General features: G+C 41.3%; 1 protein-coding gene across 5 annotated transcripts in view; it reads right to left on the bottom strand.

Annotated features, from left to right (window-relative positions):
- Positions 1-14,861, bottom strand: part of tbc1d22a (TBC1 domain family, member 22a) — a 137,776-nt gene that overhangs the window by 84,520 nt on the left and 38,395 nt on the right. For all 5 annotated transcript variants that reach the window (XR_013298308.1, XM_077593586.1, XM_077593587.1 and 2 more), the window contains 2 exons: positions 10,978-11,084; positions 1,675-1,750 (listed from right to left, as the gene is read on the bottom strand). Coding sequence is in view for 4 of the 5 variants with exons in the window: in XM_077593586.1 (XP_077449712.1) it covers positions 1,675-1,750; positions 10,978-11,084 (183 nt within the window). In the remaining variant the exon portion in view is untranslated. The remainder of the gene's footprint in view (positions 1-1,674; positions 1,751-10,977; positions 11,085-14,861) is intronic.

The following is a 14,861-nucleotide window of genomic DNA, read 5'->3' as shown; positions in this document are numbered from 1 at the left end:
ACTGATATAATCTTACATTTTTTAAAACAAATTGAAAAGTAATTCATCTTTCAATATTAAAGTTAAGCACATAAATGACCAAATATAGTCACTTGCCCTATAAAGGTTTAACTGGCGTAAAATGCTAATGCTTTCCGCGACAATGACGGCACCAGACGTCCATCCCATTTTGATGGGGACGTATAGCAGCTATCATTCAATTCCAGCCTCTCCTAGTTAAAATGGTTTGCACGTCTAACCCCATCAACGGAAGCCGATGAGCTCAAAGGCCAATAAAATGGCTAAAACATTTCCCAATATTTTTCTTCTGTTAGCCAAAGTACAAAATCTCAACCCTAATATCAGCCATTTAGCACAAGAGCAACACAAAACACACTGTCAGTGTGCATCCCATTAGCATAACTAAATTCACCTTTGGGCAATTTGCATGTTAATGAACTCGTGCTAATGCACTTGCTCGTGACAAATACACAAGCAGAAGATAAGGGAGAGATAAAGAGATCAGAGAGCAATTTTTACGCATGCTGACAAAGTAGCTTGTATTTGGAGAAGGCTGGGGGCCCCATGATGGCGTCAAACAGGGATTTGCATGAATCGTTACAAGTGGAATAATCCTGGGGGACACTTCCATTTTGAAACGAGAGCAATCAACTTAAAGGGTTAGACATCTGCCTTAATTTATCTTTTGCTTTGTTGACATAGCTAGATAACTAAAATGGCCGACTACAGTGGTACCTCGATCACTTGCCAACGAGAAGTAATATATACTCCTCGTATTAGCGATCGCTACGCCATTCGCGCTGAGTGGTGGAAAAAAACACTGAAAAAAATGCAACGCTCCGCCCAGTGCTTGTAGATTTCTGTTATACACGAAAGAGATGTGGCAAAAAAGACAGTGCGCTAAAATCATAAACAACCTCTCATGTCTTGGCCACCTGGCTTTCTCTTATCTCGAAATTTGTCTCGCATCTAGAGATAATTATTTGCTCGAAATTTTACTCGTATCTCGAAATGCTCGTATATCAGTGTGCTCGTATGTCGAGGTAACACTATATATCCTTGCCCTGATCTGAAATGATAAACGTTGTGATCTGATTTGCGAAATCTCAATGTCAAAACTGAAACTTCCATCTGATAGGTGCCGCCTAGTCATTTCGGGAAAGACGACAATTCAGATTCCCTGCCGACAGCAAAGCGAAACGCGATAGCGTAACGCTAGATAAAGGCTATCAGTGATCTCATTAGGGGTGGTAATGTCAAACCAGCGAGGTAGAAAATGACCGTGGCCCAGGTTGTGATGAAGCAGCACTTATGGCCCAACGTGCCGAGTCACATCTCTTAAGCCTGCGCGTTGAAGAGTGTCGCAAGGACATTGTTCGGCTTTGTCTTCGTTTAATTCTTTTTAAACCCACATTTATGGTCCAAGTCCCCACAATTTGTTTTCATTAACATGTTCTCACAGAGCAAAACTTGACCAGGACAGGCGCGTATATACACTTGTAGGTGTTTTAGTCCTCTCCTCACCCTTACTGACAAATAGAGTGAACATTCCAAGGTTATTCGAAAACATGGTTGCTCTGTGTTGAACATCGTTTCTATCCAGGAAAAAATCCCAGCATACTCAAAACACACTGTGAATACAAGTGCTAGAAAGAGGATAATCATGAGACCAACCATCAATCCTGCTGACCAGCTCCTCCAGGGCCTTGACCTTCCTCTGGATTCCTGGCTGTGCGAATGTGTAGTTGTCCTGTAAAAAAATAAAAAATAAAATAAAAGAGAGGCAGGCAGTCAGATGGGTCACCGTTGAACTATGAAATCAACACCCTACAGCCTGTCTTTGGGGGCAAAAGGGCGAATTAAATGGAAGGATGTACAGTGGTACCTCGACATACGAGAAAAATCATTGAGGCTTGGCAAAGTTCAACTTCTTTTGCCATTGAAGGCGCTAGATTAGACAATTAGATCGATTCTAGCAACGTCAATGGCACTAAAATGACAGTCATTAGTCTACTGCTGTGATTTGAAATGAAATACAGCGGTACCTTGACATACAAGTGGCCCGACATACGAGCAATTTGAGATACGAGTAATATTTTGAAATACGAGCAGACAGCGGACGCGAGATGCTGCTCATAAGAACATCATGGGCACTATCTGTCTCCGCGCAACTCCCTCGTGTAATGTATTTGGTCGCAACTCTCTCTTTGTAATGTCTCTGCGAGCACTGGGCGGAGCGTTACATTTTTTCAGTGTTTTTCCCCCCCGTTAGTCAGTGCGAATGGCGTATATACTACTTCTCGTTGGCAAGTGGTTGTTCGTTATCCTATTTTGAGGACATTTGTGTGCATCATTTTGGGAATATTTTGAAGGGAATACAAACTGAAACAACCTCCGATATTGACTGAAAGTCAGTGTGGAGGCGGGGCAAAAAGAGCTAACCCGGGAGAAGAAAGGTATCAAAATGTCAAACTAAATTAGAATTAAGTTTAGTGTTAGGTTTGATTAAACATTTTTGAGTGTCTGCATCGTAATCCAAGTTCATTTAAATTTGTTTGTTATGTTACGAGCGCGTTGCCGTGCAAAAAGTCCCCCCCTTCGAAATCCGTATAATTTTAGTACTATTAAACACATTTTAGTAATATTAAACCACTAGTTATGTGTTACTTTGTTAATAGATGGCGAATTAGAACAAAAACATTTTTTCCAATCCATTATCTTGTTTTTGGTGTTTTTTCAGCGGGTTGGAATGAATTAAATTATTTTTAGTTCATTTCAATGGGAAACGTTCGTTTGAGTTACGTGAAAATCGACATATGAGCTCAGTCCTGGAACGAATTAAGCTCGTATCTCGAGGTACCACTGTAAAGCCAATGGCCAAGCTGATTCAATCAAAGAAAATGCCATAATTGGAATGCTTGTCCTCAGTCCTAATAAATTCCCGATCAATTTTGCCAGATTTGTTCCATAGGTGGTCTGTGGCCAAGTGCAAATTCTGAAACAAAACGGTCAGAAATCCCATTCCTCTCCTTTGCTGACAAATAATTTGTCGCGGGAAATGTGCAGCGGCCATTATAGACTTAAAGTGCTTGCCAGGACTCAATTTGTGCGTCACACACACACCTTGAGGAGTCTATTAAAAATCAGTGTGCAGCCATGAAGACAAAGTGTAGTTTATTGGCTCACCGTTGGCAAAAATGCAACATTATATAGAAGGAATATTTCACAATTTGGGGGACAGTCGATTACAGACACGTAAGTGTGGCTGATGAAACCTGCAGAGACCTTCAGGGTTTAACAATGACACAGCGATCAAAGAAGTGGGCAGCATTGCTGCATCAAACTTGCGGAATGTGCATATGAGACGGGCCTATAAGCAATCTGTGGGCGACTTTGAACACATCCCCACACACAATAAGGATTAAGTTTCCTTGAGGGGTGATTTCAGTGTGGCTGGAGAACAGCTGATGTGGCAAAGCATCCAACAAGCGGAGAGTGATGGAAAGAGAAAAAGAAACGGTAAGGGAGGGAAGGAAGGAAAGAGGGAGGCAGGCAGGGGTGATTTAGTAATAAACAGTTCCAGTTGTCCTTCAGGCTCAGCAGAAAGGAGGCCTGTACGCATCCCCCTTGAGTCAATTGGTGAGCTAGCCAGGTAGAAGCACTCTACTTTATGGTTACTGACTGGAATGTTTCTAACCTGATTCAACCTCCACTGAATGAGTTATGTTGCGTTTAGGCCCACAGCGCATCGTTTGCGCGACTTCCGTAGCCAAATGCTGTTTTGTGTTGACACTGACCTGATCAACTTCCAAAACTCTAAGACTCCAGATTTAAAAAAAAAAATGAATGTGTAAACCTATTAGTTAGCACTCAGTGCATTTTGGTGTTCGACATGTGTTTGTCTTTGGACAACTTAAACTGAAGCTCAACTGTTTTTTAATGACTCAGAGTCAATTAGCCCTCAAACTAATGTTTGCGCTGAGTCCCAAAAATCAAGCTACCGAACCTAATGGCGAGATTTTTTTCTCTTCCAGTTCTGTAGTTAGACTCAAGTGCTGACAGTGGGTTGTTGTCAGGAGTCAAAGAGGCACGCAAAAGCGACTAGTGCCATCATAACAACAAGTGCTTCTTTGGTTCTTGTCTGCTGAAATGATTCAGATGAGCGCTTTTCAGAATAAGAGGATACATTCCCAAGAGCTCCACACTCAACCCACTAATTCATGAAACCTCCTCCATCTATTTATCTGAATCACATTTGCCTTTTGTAATTCAGCTCTATTTTCCAAGTCCCCAACTCGTCCACACCGGTGTTAATTTGGTCAGGGTGCAGAGCAAGCGTTGAGAATAATTACATTTGCATTATTGAGGCTGCTGACTTTAATCAACTCTCTTTCTCTTGCCCTTACCTACTTCTTGTTTTTCCTCTTTCAGTCACTGCAGCCTATTTCCTAGTAATTCCTTTTAGCTTTTAATACAGTATCTCGTGACTCACAGTTCTAGAATATTTTTTCTTCATTTTCAGTCATTAACACAATTCTAGTATCTCATCTGAATGTAAATAGATCAAGTACTGAGGTAAATTACAATTACTTTTAAGTACAAGCTTTGCTTTCAAGTGTTTTTGCCCTTTTTGGTTTCAATCTCTACTGCATTCTTTCGTCAATCAATTCCTTTGTTATACTCAAGTCTCTTTTCCTGTTCTCCTTCAAGTCAACTCTCATTTGACATACCTCTGATCAGATTTGACAATGGGGAAAAAAGTCATCTATTTTCTTAAACCTTTTCCACTTTTTAACGACTCTTGGGCCATCATGTAAAAGCAGTGGTGTGCTGTCAGGGCCTTTAAAGCCTTCTCTGCTGGCCTAAGAAATATCTGAATCACAGACTGATGTTAATTATATTTTGTCCATGAATACTTATTAAATAATTTCAAATTGTCTGTTAGCTTCCTTTCATTGCTTTTCCCCCGGGTTGCACTGCTTCCAGATGTGTTTTCATATTGAAGCATTTAACCAATCACATTTCAGCCATTATTTGTTGCCAGGGTCAGAAATCTGCCTCAAGGCCTTCACAATCAGTTCTGCAGGCTTTGCTGCATTAAACAAGCGTCGATAAGACTGTTGCTTTAACCAATCAGAATTCGATTTGGTGACACCAAGGCCTTCTCGCAGGCGTAGGGATACGTCATTGCCTACTCGCAGGCATAGGGATACGTTATCGCTTTCACCAACTATGATTGGCTAGTGATAGTGGACTAGCCAGAGCTACCAAACTGTATCTGGAGCGAGCTGCACAACCAAATATATTGTTGTGTTGATTTAATAGCGGTTTTGTCAACCCGCAATGGCTGAAGGAGGAGAAGAAATTGATTTGTTTTCAGATTTACTTTCAAAGCCATTTTCAAGACGGACTTTTCAAGAAAAAAAAGCTGGACATCATTAAGAAAGGTCGGACAACTCCAAAGCGATATTGTGTACAGGTAAAAAAGATTTTTGGTGAGTAAAATATGGCTATATTCCTAAATAATATTTCAATTGTATTTTTTATGTGTCGCAAGCTGTAGCTGCAGTAAAGGTTTTATAGCCATAAAATAGTTTTTGAGGGTTGGATTGATTCGCTGAAGGCGTCGCTAGGAAATTCACGGACCGCCACTGTGTAAAAGGAACTGCTCACATACACCACCGATCAGAAGGACCTGATATTCAAGCATGAAGCTTTGGTCGGTGTCAAAAGCCTCGCCACTCGCTCTCAGCTAAATCGATAGGTCCTCTTCACCTCTAAAGTCCATTCTATTGGGGTCCAACAATGGCTTTGCATTGGACTAAGATTGCCTTCCATTGTGGCGCCGGATGTCTATCAGCGATTTGGAAAGCGGCAGCACAACAATGCGGCGAGCGGGCGACACGTTTGTGCTGGTGAGAGGGAAATAGACAGATGACAGGTAAAGATAAAGGCTTTACGATAATAGATGTTGCGTTGTTGTGTTGAAAAGCGAAGGACAGTGCAGTTATCGGCTGAGCGGAACAGAAAAGGAGATTACCTCAAAACAGGTTGCGATAAAGACAAGAGTGGGAACAATATACACGTGGTATTGAACGATTCCAGAGTGCAATTGATGGAACAAATAGTGTAAGACTGGGATTGGCGAGTCACTCATGGTTGGGCATTATTTTCTTGGAACGAATAGCTTCCCATTTGTTTCAGGGAGAGAACTCATAAAAATGTCTTTGGTGTTCTCTTAATTAGCTTGTTGGAGTGTCAGGAAAAGGATTTTTTTTTTTTGAAATGTACTCCGAATGAGTAATCTTCAACGACTCGAACATTCCTGATTTGGATCCTGCTCAACTTTAGACTACAGACCCCTTGTTCCTACTCAGCTGAGATCCCGTCGCTATCTGGTAACACGGAAACAGATGGTTGCCTTGACAATGAGCACGTGCGCACATGATTTTGTCTGCATTGAAAATGAGGGCTTGGCTGGAACTCAGACGAGGAGCAGCAGGAGAGGAAATGTGCCTTTAATCACTGCACAATGGATGTTACATATTTTCCAGGTCAGTCAGGGCGGACATTTTTATTTTAACCTACTATACACGGAGTAGCTTGCCAAATGGTGGTCTGATATCCAAATCATAGTCAGAGGCAGGTTCTATGCTTAATAGTTTAAAGTACAAGCTACAAGGTTCATATTTGAGTGTGACCATCCATTCAAAATAACAATAAAAGATAAACACTCATTAGAGAAAAAGCCACTGCTCAAAAAGCGTAATCAACAAAACTAGCACAACAACACTAGACCTCATTGGCTTTGCAAATAGTTACCTAACAGATGTGCTTTCAAAAGCCAACGATGAATTTCTCGAAAGTAATGAGAGATTATCATTCATAAATTACCGTATTTTCAGGACTATAAGGCACAAATAAAAGTCTTAAATTTTCTCCAAAATAGACAGGGCACCTTATAATCCAGTACGCTTTATATATGGACCAATACTAAAATTGTTATCACGATAAAATGAAATAAATCACTCGATAGGGTACATCATCCTCTACAGCTCTCACAACTACGGCAAGCAGCCCCCGACTCTACTATTTTCCCCGTAGAAAAAGTACTGCGCAGTGACTGCTGGGATATAGAGTTGTTTTGTCAATACACCCAATGGATCGTGGCCTGGCGATCGGCATCAACACAGCTTTACGAAGCATGGAAGACAGCGTTGGAATAGTTACGCCAGCTACTAGCTAGCTACTATTTGCGAATGGATTGTGGCCTGGCGATCGGCATCAACACAGCTTTACGAAGCATGGAAGACAGCGTTGGAACAGTTTCGCTAGCTACTATTTGCGAATGGATTGTGGCCGCCTGGACGAACGTAAAACTCAGCGTTTTCGATGACTCATTTGGACAATTGTTCAATTTGGACCCAGAAAATGAGGATTTTGATGGATTTGTGGGTGATGATGATGTGAGTACATTGTAAAATGGCTAAATAAAGTAAAACAGAACTCAGTTTTGCCTCTGTTGCCTTTTTAAAAACGTGTTTTTAGCGTGTGGGTGTAGCGTGTATGTTTAAGCTGGTGTATGTTTTGCCATGCCTGGCTGCGTCTATAAAAACGGTGCATCCTTTGTGTGTGTAAAATACAGAAATAGCACTCATTCCTGACACTGTGGCTAAAAATACGATGCGCTGTATAGTCGTGAAAATACGGTACCTTAAAATATTTACAGCAACAGCCTATCAACGGACAGATTCGACAGCACTACTTTAATTGATTGGAAATGTGGAACCATTGTAATAAGTTAAATTAGATAACTTGTCTGGAAGCACTCTCCAATTTAGCACAGTGGAAGCGTAATTAGCGGCTTGAAATATAAGGGAAATATGGAGTCAACTTAAAATACCTCTATTAAATGGTGTACATAGACTAATCTGGATAAAATATATTCACATTTTGCACATATTTTATCCTCTAATTAATTGTAATTCTTCAATTCTTCAAGGGTCTTTCTGGCAAGAGGTAGAATCATTTTATTGGATTAGATGACTTTACCGTAACGAAGCGACTATTTGAATGTGGGTGAAGAGGATTAAGCAGTTCAAACATGTTTGTTGGGACTCAATGTTGCCACTGCCAGCTGCCAGTTTGATGTGGAAATGGGCTGCTCACTGTGCGCAGTACAGCGTGCTTATCTTGTTGATAGGCTTGGGATCACGCTCTCGCAGCAGTGTTTGTCTATTTAACAATGCCGTTCGCGTCGGGCCAGGACAGACGAGCGCAGGATGAACACGTCTACCACTCAATCTGCCACTCAACGTCGAAGTGCCTTTACCCATTTTAACGACCAAATGGATTCCACTTGAACAATCAAAACACTAGTTGGAATGAATCTGGACATGAGACAGACCAAAAAAATGAAAATAAACTTCTACAGTGGTACCTCGAGATAAGAGTTTAATTAGTTTTTTTCACGGCAACGCTGTCGTAACACAAATAAATTTAAATGAAGTTGGATTACGATGCAGACACTCAAAAATAAGTTGAATCTAACCTTACACTAAACGTTATTCTAATTTTGTATTAAAGTTTGATACCATTTTTCTCCCAGGTTGGCTCTAGTATTTATATATATATTATAACATTTTTCCCAATCCAATATCCTGTTTTTGGTGTTTTTTCAGAGGGTTGGAACGAATTAATTTGTTTTTAGTTCATTTCAATGGGAAACATTCGTTGGAGTTACGAGAAAATTGACATACGATCTCAGTCCCGGAACGAATTAAGCTCGTATCTCGAGGTACCACTGTAAGCTGTTGCATGTGTGGTTAAATTGTTGTTGTTGTTGTTGTTGTTTTTTTTTAAATCTGACAATATTATCGCATATCGGCAATGATTTCCAAGAGATTATATCGCCCACTAAGATTTGGAATCGCGACAGGTCTACCGTCAACTTGACCTTTTTTAAAAAATGCACAATGAAATGATGCCAAAACCCATTTTTATGGATAAAATGAGGAAATAATGCAAATTTAGTCAAATACTCAGCATATTCAAAGGCCTCTTTTTGGTTCGCATAGTGATGCAATTAGCCTGGAACAAAACAGCATGACAAGTTTCCGCGGGTGTACGAGGCCTTTTAAACCCAATGAATAAATGTAATTATGCAGACAAGACTCCCTTCCTCTATACCCCCTAGACGTCCACCTTCAGGACACAGTATAGTTGAAAGAATGTGAGCGGGTTGGAGACGCGGTCAGAGAAAGGATCACCAACTAATTACGCTGCTGAAGCACTCAGCCTCCACCGGATTGTTTAAAAAGCATTAGGGAAGGTGGAGGACGGAGAGAAAGCGGCTTCCCCGATGCATCGTACATAATTAGTTTGGAGCCAAGGTCACAAATAAACACAAGCATGGAGACGCCGACGTCAATGCGCACACAGACACATGCTCCATTCTTCTCTCTTACTTTGTAAGCTTGCAACTTCAGCTTCCTCCCTCAGGAACAACACAGGCACAGTGACTATTAATTTTGAAAATGAATCGCCTACAAATTGACCGTAATGAATTAATACTCGCACATGTATAATATCAGTTTCTACTTTCGTCAGGGAGTGCACAATTTCAACCATTGGCAGACTTGGAATACCTTCAAAATGTATAATGATGGACGCACGGGTTAATTTAATCTTCTGCCATCTGGTGTCGCAATTTTTTTTTCAGTATATAGTCCCAAAAATATGCTAAGTGTTTTTCCTTTTTCCTAATTCTTTCCGGTGGGCAATATTAGATCTGAAAGCCTTTTGATTCGAGAACAATTTTGCTGGGCCACAGTACAGTTTAAAATACTATAATAGGGATACAAGCTACAACAGAAATAGTGAATGAATATTATGTACAGTGGTACCTCGACATACGAGTCGCCCGACATACGAGCAATTCGAAATACGAGGAAAATTTCGGGCAAATATTTATCTTGAGATACGAGACAAATTTTGATATACGAGCAGACAGCGGACGCGAGAGGCTGCTCACAAGAACATCATGGCCACTGTCTTTCTGGTCGCGACTCCCTCGTGTAATGTCTCTGCGAGCACTGGGCGGAACGTTGCATTTTTTTCATGATTTTTTTCCGTTAGTCAGTGCGAATGGTGTATATACTACTTCTCGTTGGCAAGTGGTCGTGCGTTATCCTATTGTGAGGACATTTGTGTGCATCATTTTCGGAATAATTTGAAGGGAATACAAAAGCAAACTACCATCGATAGGTTGCATCTGAAACTCAGGGTGGAGGCGGGGCAAACAGAGCCAACCCAGCCGGGAGAAGAAAGGTATAAATATGTCAAACAAAATTAGAATTAAGTTTAGCGTAAGGTTAGATTAAATTTATTTTTGAGTGTCTGCATCATAATCCAAGTTCATTTAAATTTGTTTGTTATTTTACGAGCACGTTGCCGTGCAAAAAGTCCTATGCTGTTTTTGGTGTTTTTTCAGGTGGTTGAAACAAATTAATTTGCTTTTACTTCATTTTAATGTGAAACGTTCATTTGATTTACAAGAAAATCGACATACGAGCTCAGTCCCGGAACGAATTTAGCTCGTATCCCGAGGTACCACTGTACTTAATGAAAATACATGCTGTAGATTATAAGTAGCATTGGAAAATAGTTACGACTTTCAGGATTTAGAGTGATTTGAAAATAAGGTGTAAAATGATAAAATGTTCAAACTGCATTTGTAGCACGAGCGCTGAATAAAATACGGTCCACGAGCATAATAAAAAGTTACACTGAGAAAGAAGTGCCTGGAAGCTCTCCGCCTACTACCAACCACAGTATCAATAGCCCACACTGGAAGATCTTCCCCTCGGGCAGCATGTAGGTGGAGACAGTTGGGAGATTCAGCATATATAGTAAATTGTGCAGGGTAGCGCTCCCCCTCCCCTTATCTTTTGAAGACACAATGACGGGTCTGCTTACCTGGATGCCGTCCAGCAATTTGCTCATGCACCAGAAGCTGTCAGCCTCAATGTTCCTCAGAGCCTCTTCTTGAAGACTGGACACGTCAAAGTTTTCCACTTCTTCCTCTGGAGGAAGGCGAGAAGTGGAGAGAGTGTGAACAGAGTTATACATGAAAACACTCAGCGCTGGCAATGTAATAAACCATGCGAGTCAGAATAAGCCTTGCAAAGAGAGGCTGACGTCAAGATTGGATTGGATAACTTTATTCATCCCGTATTCGGGAAATGTCATTGTGACAGTAGCAAGAGGGTGAGAATGCAGATACAGGAAAGGCATAGTTACACATAGTTAGAAGTTTGACAATACAGTTGCAAAGGCTGCAGAACAACAAAGCAAAAAGCACAAAGTACAAAGCAAAGCAAAGTATATGGTTTCATTAAGAGTCACCAAATCAAATCATTAAGACAGAAAAGCATCAAAAACACAAAACGAGCAAGAGCGGACGGAGCTACCACCTCCGGCTGCCACTTGAACGGCGCCATCTTGGTTGTGGTAGCAAAAACGAATACAGACAATAAAAAGACGTTGTATAGTTGGATAAAACTGGAACCACACACAGGAAGTCTTCCGCAAGATGGGGAACTTCTGCAGACTGTGACCGAGGTAGAGGGGCCATCTTGGAAAAATATGAGGGCTAGTTAAAGAAATGGCGCTTGAAAAACAAAAAAAGATTGGAACACGGGGGCCTCTGATGTTTAAAAACGGTCACGTGAAGGAAATATTCAAGCTTAGCGAGTCCAGAGTCGGTCCCTCTTTCAGAGAGTGACTACAAGGGTGGGTGATGTCACTTGTCATTAACAGCAGTAGTGTGTGACGGACTGCGTGGGGCTTTGAAAGAATTCTGATAAGTCACTGACAGCCAGTGCATAGCAGATAAGACAGGAATTATTAGCCATGATCGAGAGAGGGGACGGGAAGGCAGAACGCAGGCTAGTCAGCGACAGAGAAGAAAAAATAGTTAGGCATGTGTTGGCATCTTTAGCAAAAAGAATTATAAAATGTGCCGCTGGGTACTGGCAACTCTGCCTTGCAGCTCTGCTGGTATCCTTGGCAACCTGGCTAAAATGTAGTCAGGGCTTTAATGGGCACGCTCGATCTGGCAGCACGATTGACAGGGTGTTGCTGACAGCAGGGCACAGCTACAAAAGGTACTAACAGAGTATGCGCTCCTTTATATACATTTGTCTTTTTGACTAACTTTTGAATTGCCGGTTATTTGATAAAGTGCTTCCAACTGTTGCTGCATCAGTAGCTAACGCATAACCTAAAGTCTTAACAGAGGTGTGCCATCAGGGCCTTCAAGGCCTTCTCTGCTGGCCTAAGAAATATCTGAATCACAGACTGATGTTAATTATATTTTGTCCATGAATACTTATTAAATTATTCCAAATTGTCTGTTAGCTTCTTTTCATTGCTTTTCCCCCTGGTTGGACTGCTTACAGATGTGTGTTTTCATATTGAAGCATTTAACCAATCACATTTCTGCCATTATTTGTTGCCAGGGTCAGAAATCTGCCTTGAGGCCTTCACAATCAGTTCTGCAGGCTTTGCTGCATTAAACAAGCGTCGATAAAACTTGCTTTAACCAATCAGAATTCGATTTGGTGACACCAAGGCCTTCTCGCAGGCGTAGGGATACGTCATCGCTTTCACCAACTATGATTGGCTAGTGATAGAGTGGACTAACCAGAGCTACCAAACTGTATCTGGAGCGAGCTGCACAAGCAAATATCTTGTTGTGTTGATTTAATAGTGGTTTTGTCAACCCGCAATGGCTGGAGAGAGGAGAAGAAATGGATTTGTTTTCAGATTTACTGTCAAGGCCATTTTCAAGAAAAAAAAGCTGGACATCATTAAGAAAGGTCAGACAACTCCAAAGCAAGCAAGCCTGTCACAACCAGGAACGAACATTTTCAGCACTAAATCGAATAAAAATGTTTGCCAGAAATACAACAGGACAAGCTCGACTTTCAGCATTAGCTTCGATGGCAATAGAAAAGAAGGAGGAAAGAAAAGAGGATGGATATTGTGTACAGGTAAAAATAATTTGGGTTGAGTAAAATATGGCTAAATTCCTAAATAATATTTCAATTGTATGAGGTTATTATTGATGATTTTTTTATAAGTCGCAAGCTGTAGCTGCAGTAGAGGTTTTATAGCCATAAAATAGTTTTTGAGGGTTGGATTGATTGAAGGGATCGCTAGAAAATTCACGGACCGCCGCTGAGTCTTAACCATTCACTGCCAAAATGTGAACCTTGACAGGGCTGATTAGAAGGAATGCCCACAAGGATAACATCAAACCCTGGAATTGGGCATTGCTCATCAAAACCACAAGAGCACACAACAGCAAGAGCTAGAAAGCGTGCGGATACTGAACCCATCCAGCGGGATGGTCGCTGCAGAGAGGGCAATGAGGCAACAGTGCCCTCTGTGTCTACTTTTGGAAAACCACACACAAAAGTTGAACCTGATGTCATTCGTTAAATTCTCAGTCAAGCACTTCAAGCAGCCTTGCGCTTGATGAGGCTCAAAGAAAAGCTTTGTTGCTCCAGTGTTTGAGGATTTAACACAAAGTAGCTGACTTGTCACAATGCACTTGATCCACCAGAAAAGAGGGCGGAGTAATAGCCCTGGTTGTTTGATAATCCAACAAGCATCACATTGCCGCGAGAAGCAATAGTCGGCCTTTACCAATGTGGAGAAACACTTGATGTTTTTCAACCTAAAATACTTCTACTCTCCATTATATTAAAATGCATTGAAATTCTCTTCAAGGGTGACTTTGGTTGGGTGCCATTACACAAAGGAACAGCTAACACCCATCTGTGTATGAAATGTGTTCTGACTCTCGTAGGAATGCTTTACGAATAAAAATCTGGGAAATTTGAGGCGAGAGTCAATGAATCAATGTTTTCAAATGATTTTCTTGAAAAGCAGTCTTAAATATTGGAAAGCATAACATACGGTAAAGAACCAATACGACCAATCCGTAGGAATGCTTTACCAATAAAAATCTGGGGAACTCGAGGCGAGAGTCAATGAATCAATGTTTTCAAATGATTTTCTTGAAAAGCAGTCTTAAATATTGGAAAGCATAACATACGGTAAAGAACCAATATGACCAATCCGTAGGAATGATTTACCAATAAAAATCTGGGAAATTCGAGGCGAGAGTCTATGAATCAATGTTTTCAAATGATTTTCTTGAAAAGGAGTCTTACATTTTGGAACACATAACATACGGTAAAGAACCAATACGACTTTAACCAGAGTGACACCCAAAAACCTTCCCCTGACTCATAATAGTCTTAGCATCAATTTTAGAACTGATTTCCCACCCGACTCGCGACATTATCCCATTTCTCCAAGCTGTTAGCCTCCTCTCATATCTGGTCAATCCACTGGCCAGGGGTACGGCTAGGGCCAAGCCCCAGGGCTTATTTCTGTTTGTCCTATCGATGGGTGGGCGGTGGAGGTGGGGGGCCAACATGTCCACCGAGACCAACTGCTTGGTAGCGGCCAGCTGTGAGCACTTGGCACAGGCTGGCACACAGAGACGGGTCACACCTCGGGAGACGGATCGCTGGCGCCGAAATGCGTGCTCACAACCAGTATCGCCATCTGCCCTCTACGACTACAGACCACAAGGTGATGTGATGTAAGATGATAAAAGACCTAATTTAACCTGATGTAACCATAAATTGAGGGGGCGGGAGGGGGAGATAGAATAACATTCTATCTGACAATCATCTGTTCGGTCAAATTATTCACGGACAAGGCGGTGTTTTAAACCATCAGAGAGAAACGACATTATCCAAACTGAATTTTATCATCGATAA

Source organism: Stigmatopora argus, chromosome 23 (genome assembly GCF_051989625.1).
Source record: "Stigmatopora argus isolate UIUO_Sarg chromosome 23, RoL_Sarg_1.0, whole genome shotgun sequence".
In the NCBI taxonomy this organism is placed as follows: Eukaryota; Metazoa; Chordata; class Actinopteri; order Syngnathiformes; family Syngnathidae; genus Stigmatopora; species Stigmatopora argus.
This window is presented reverse-complemented; position numbering and strand designations above follow the sequence as displayed.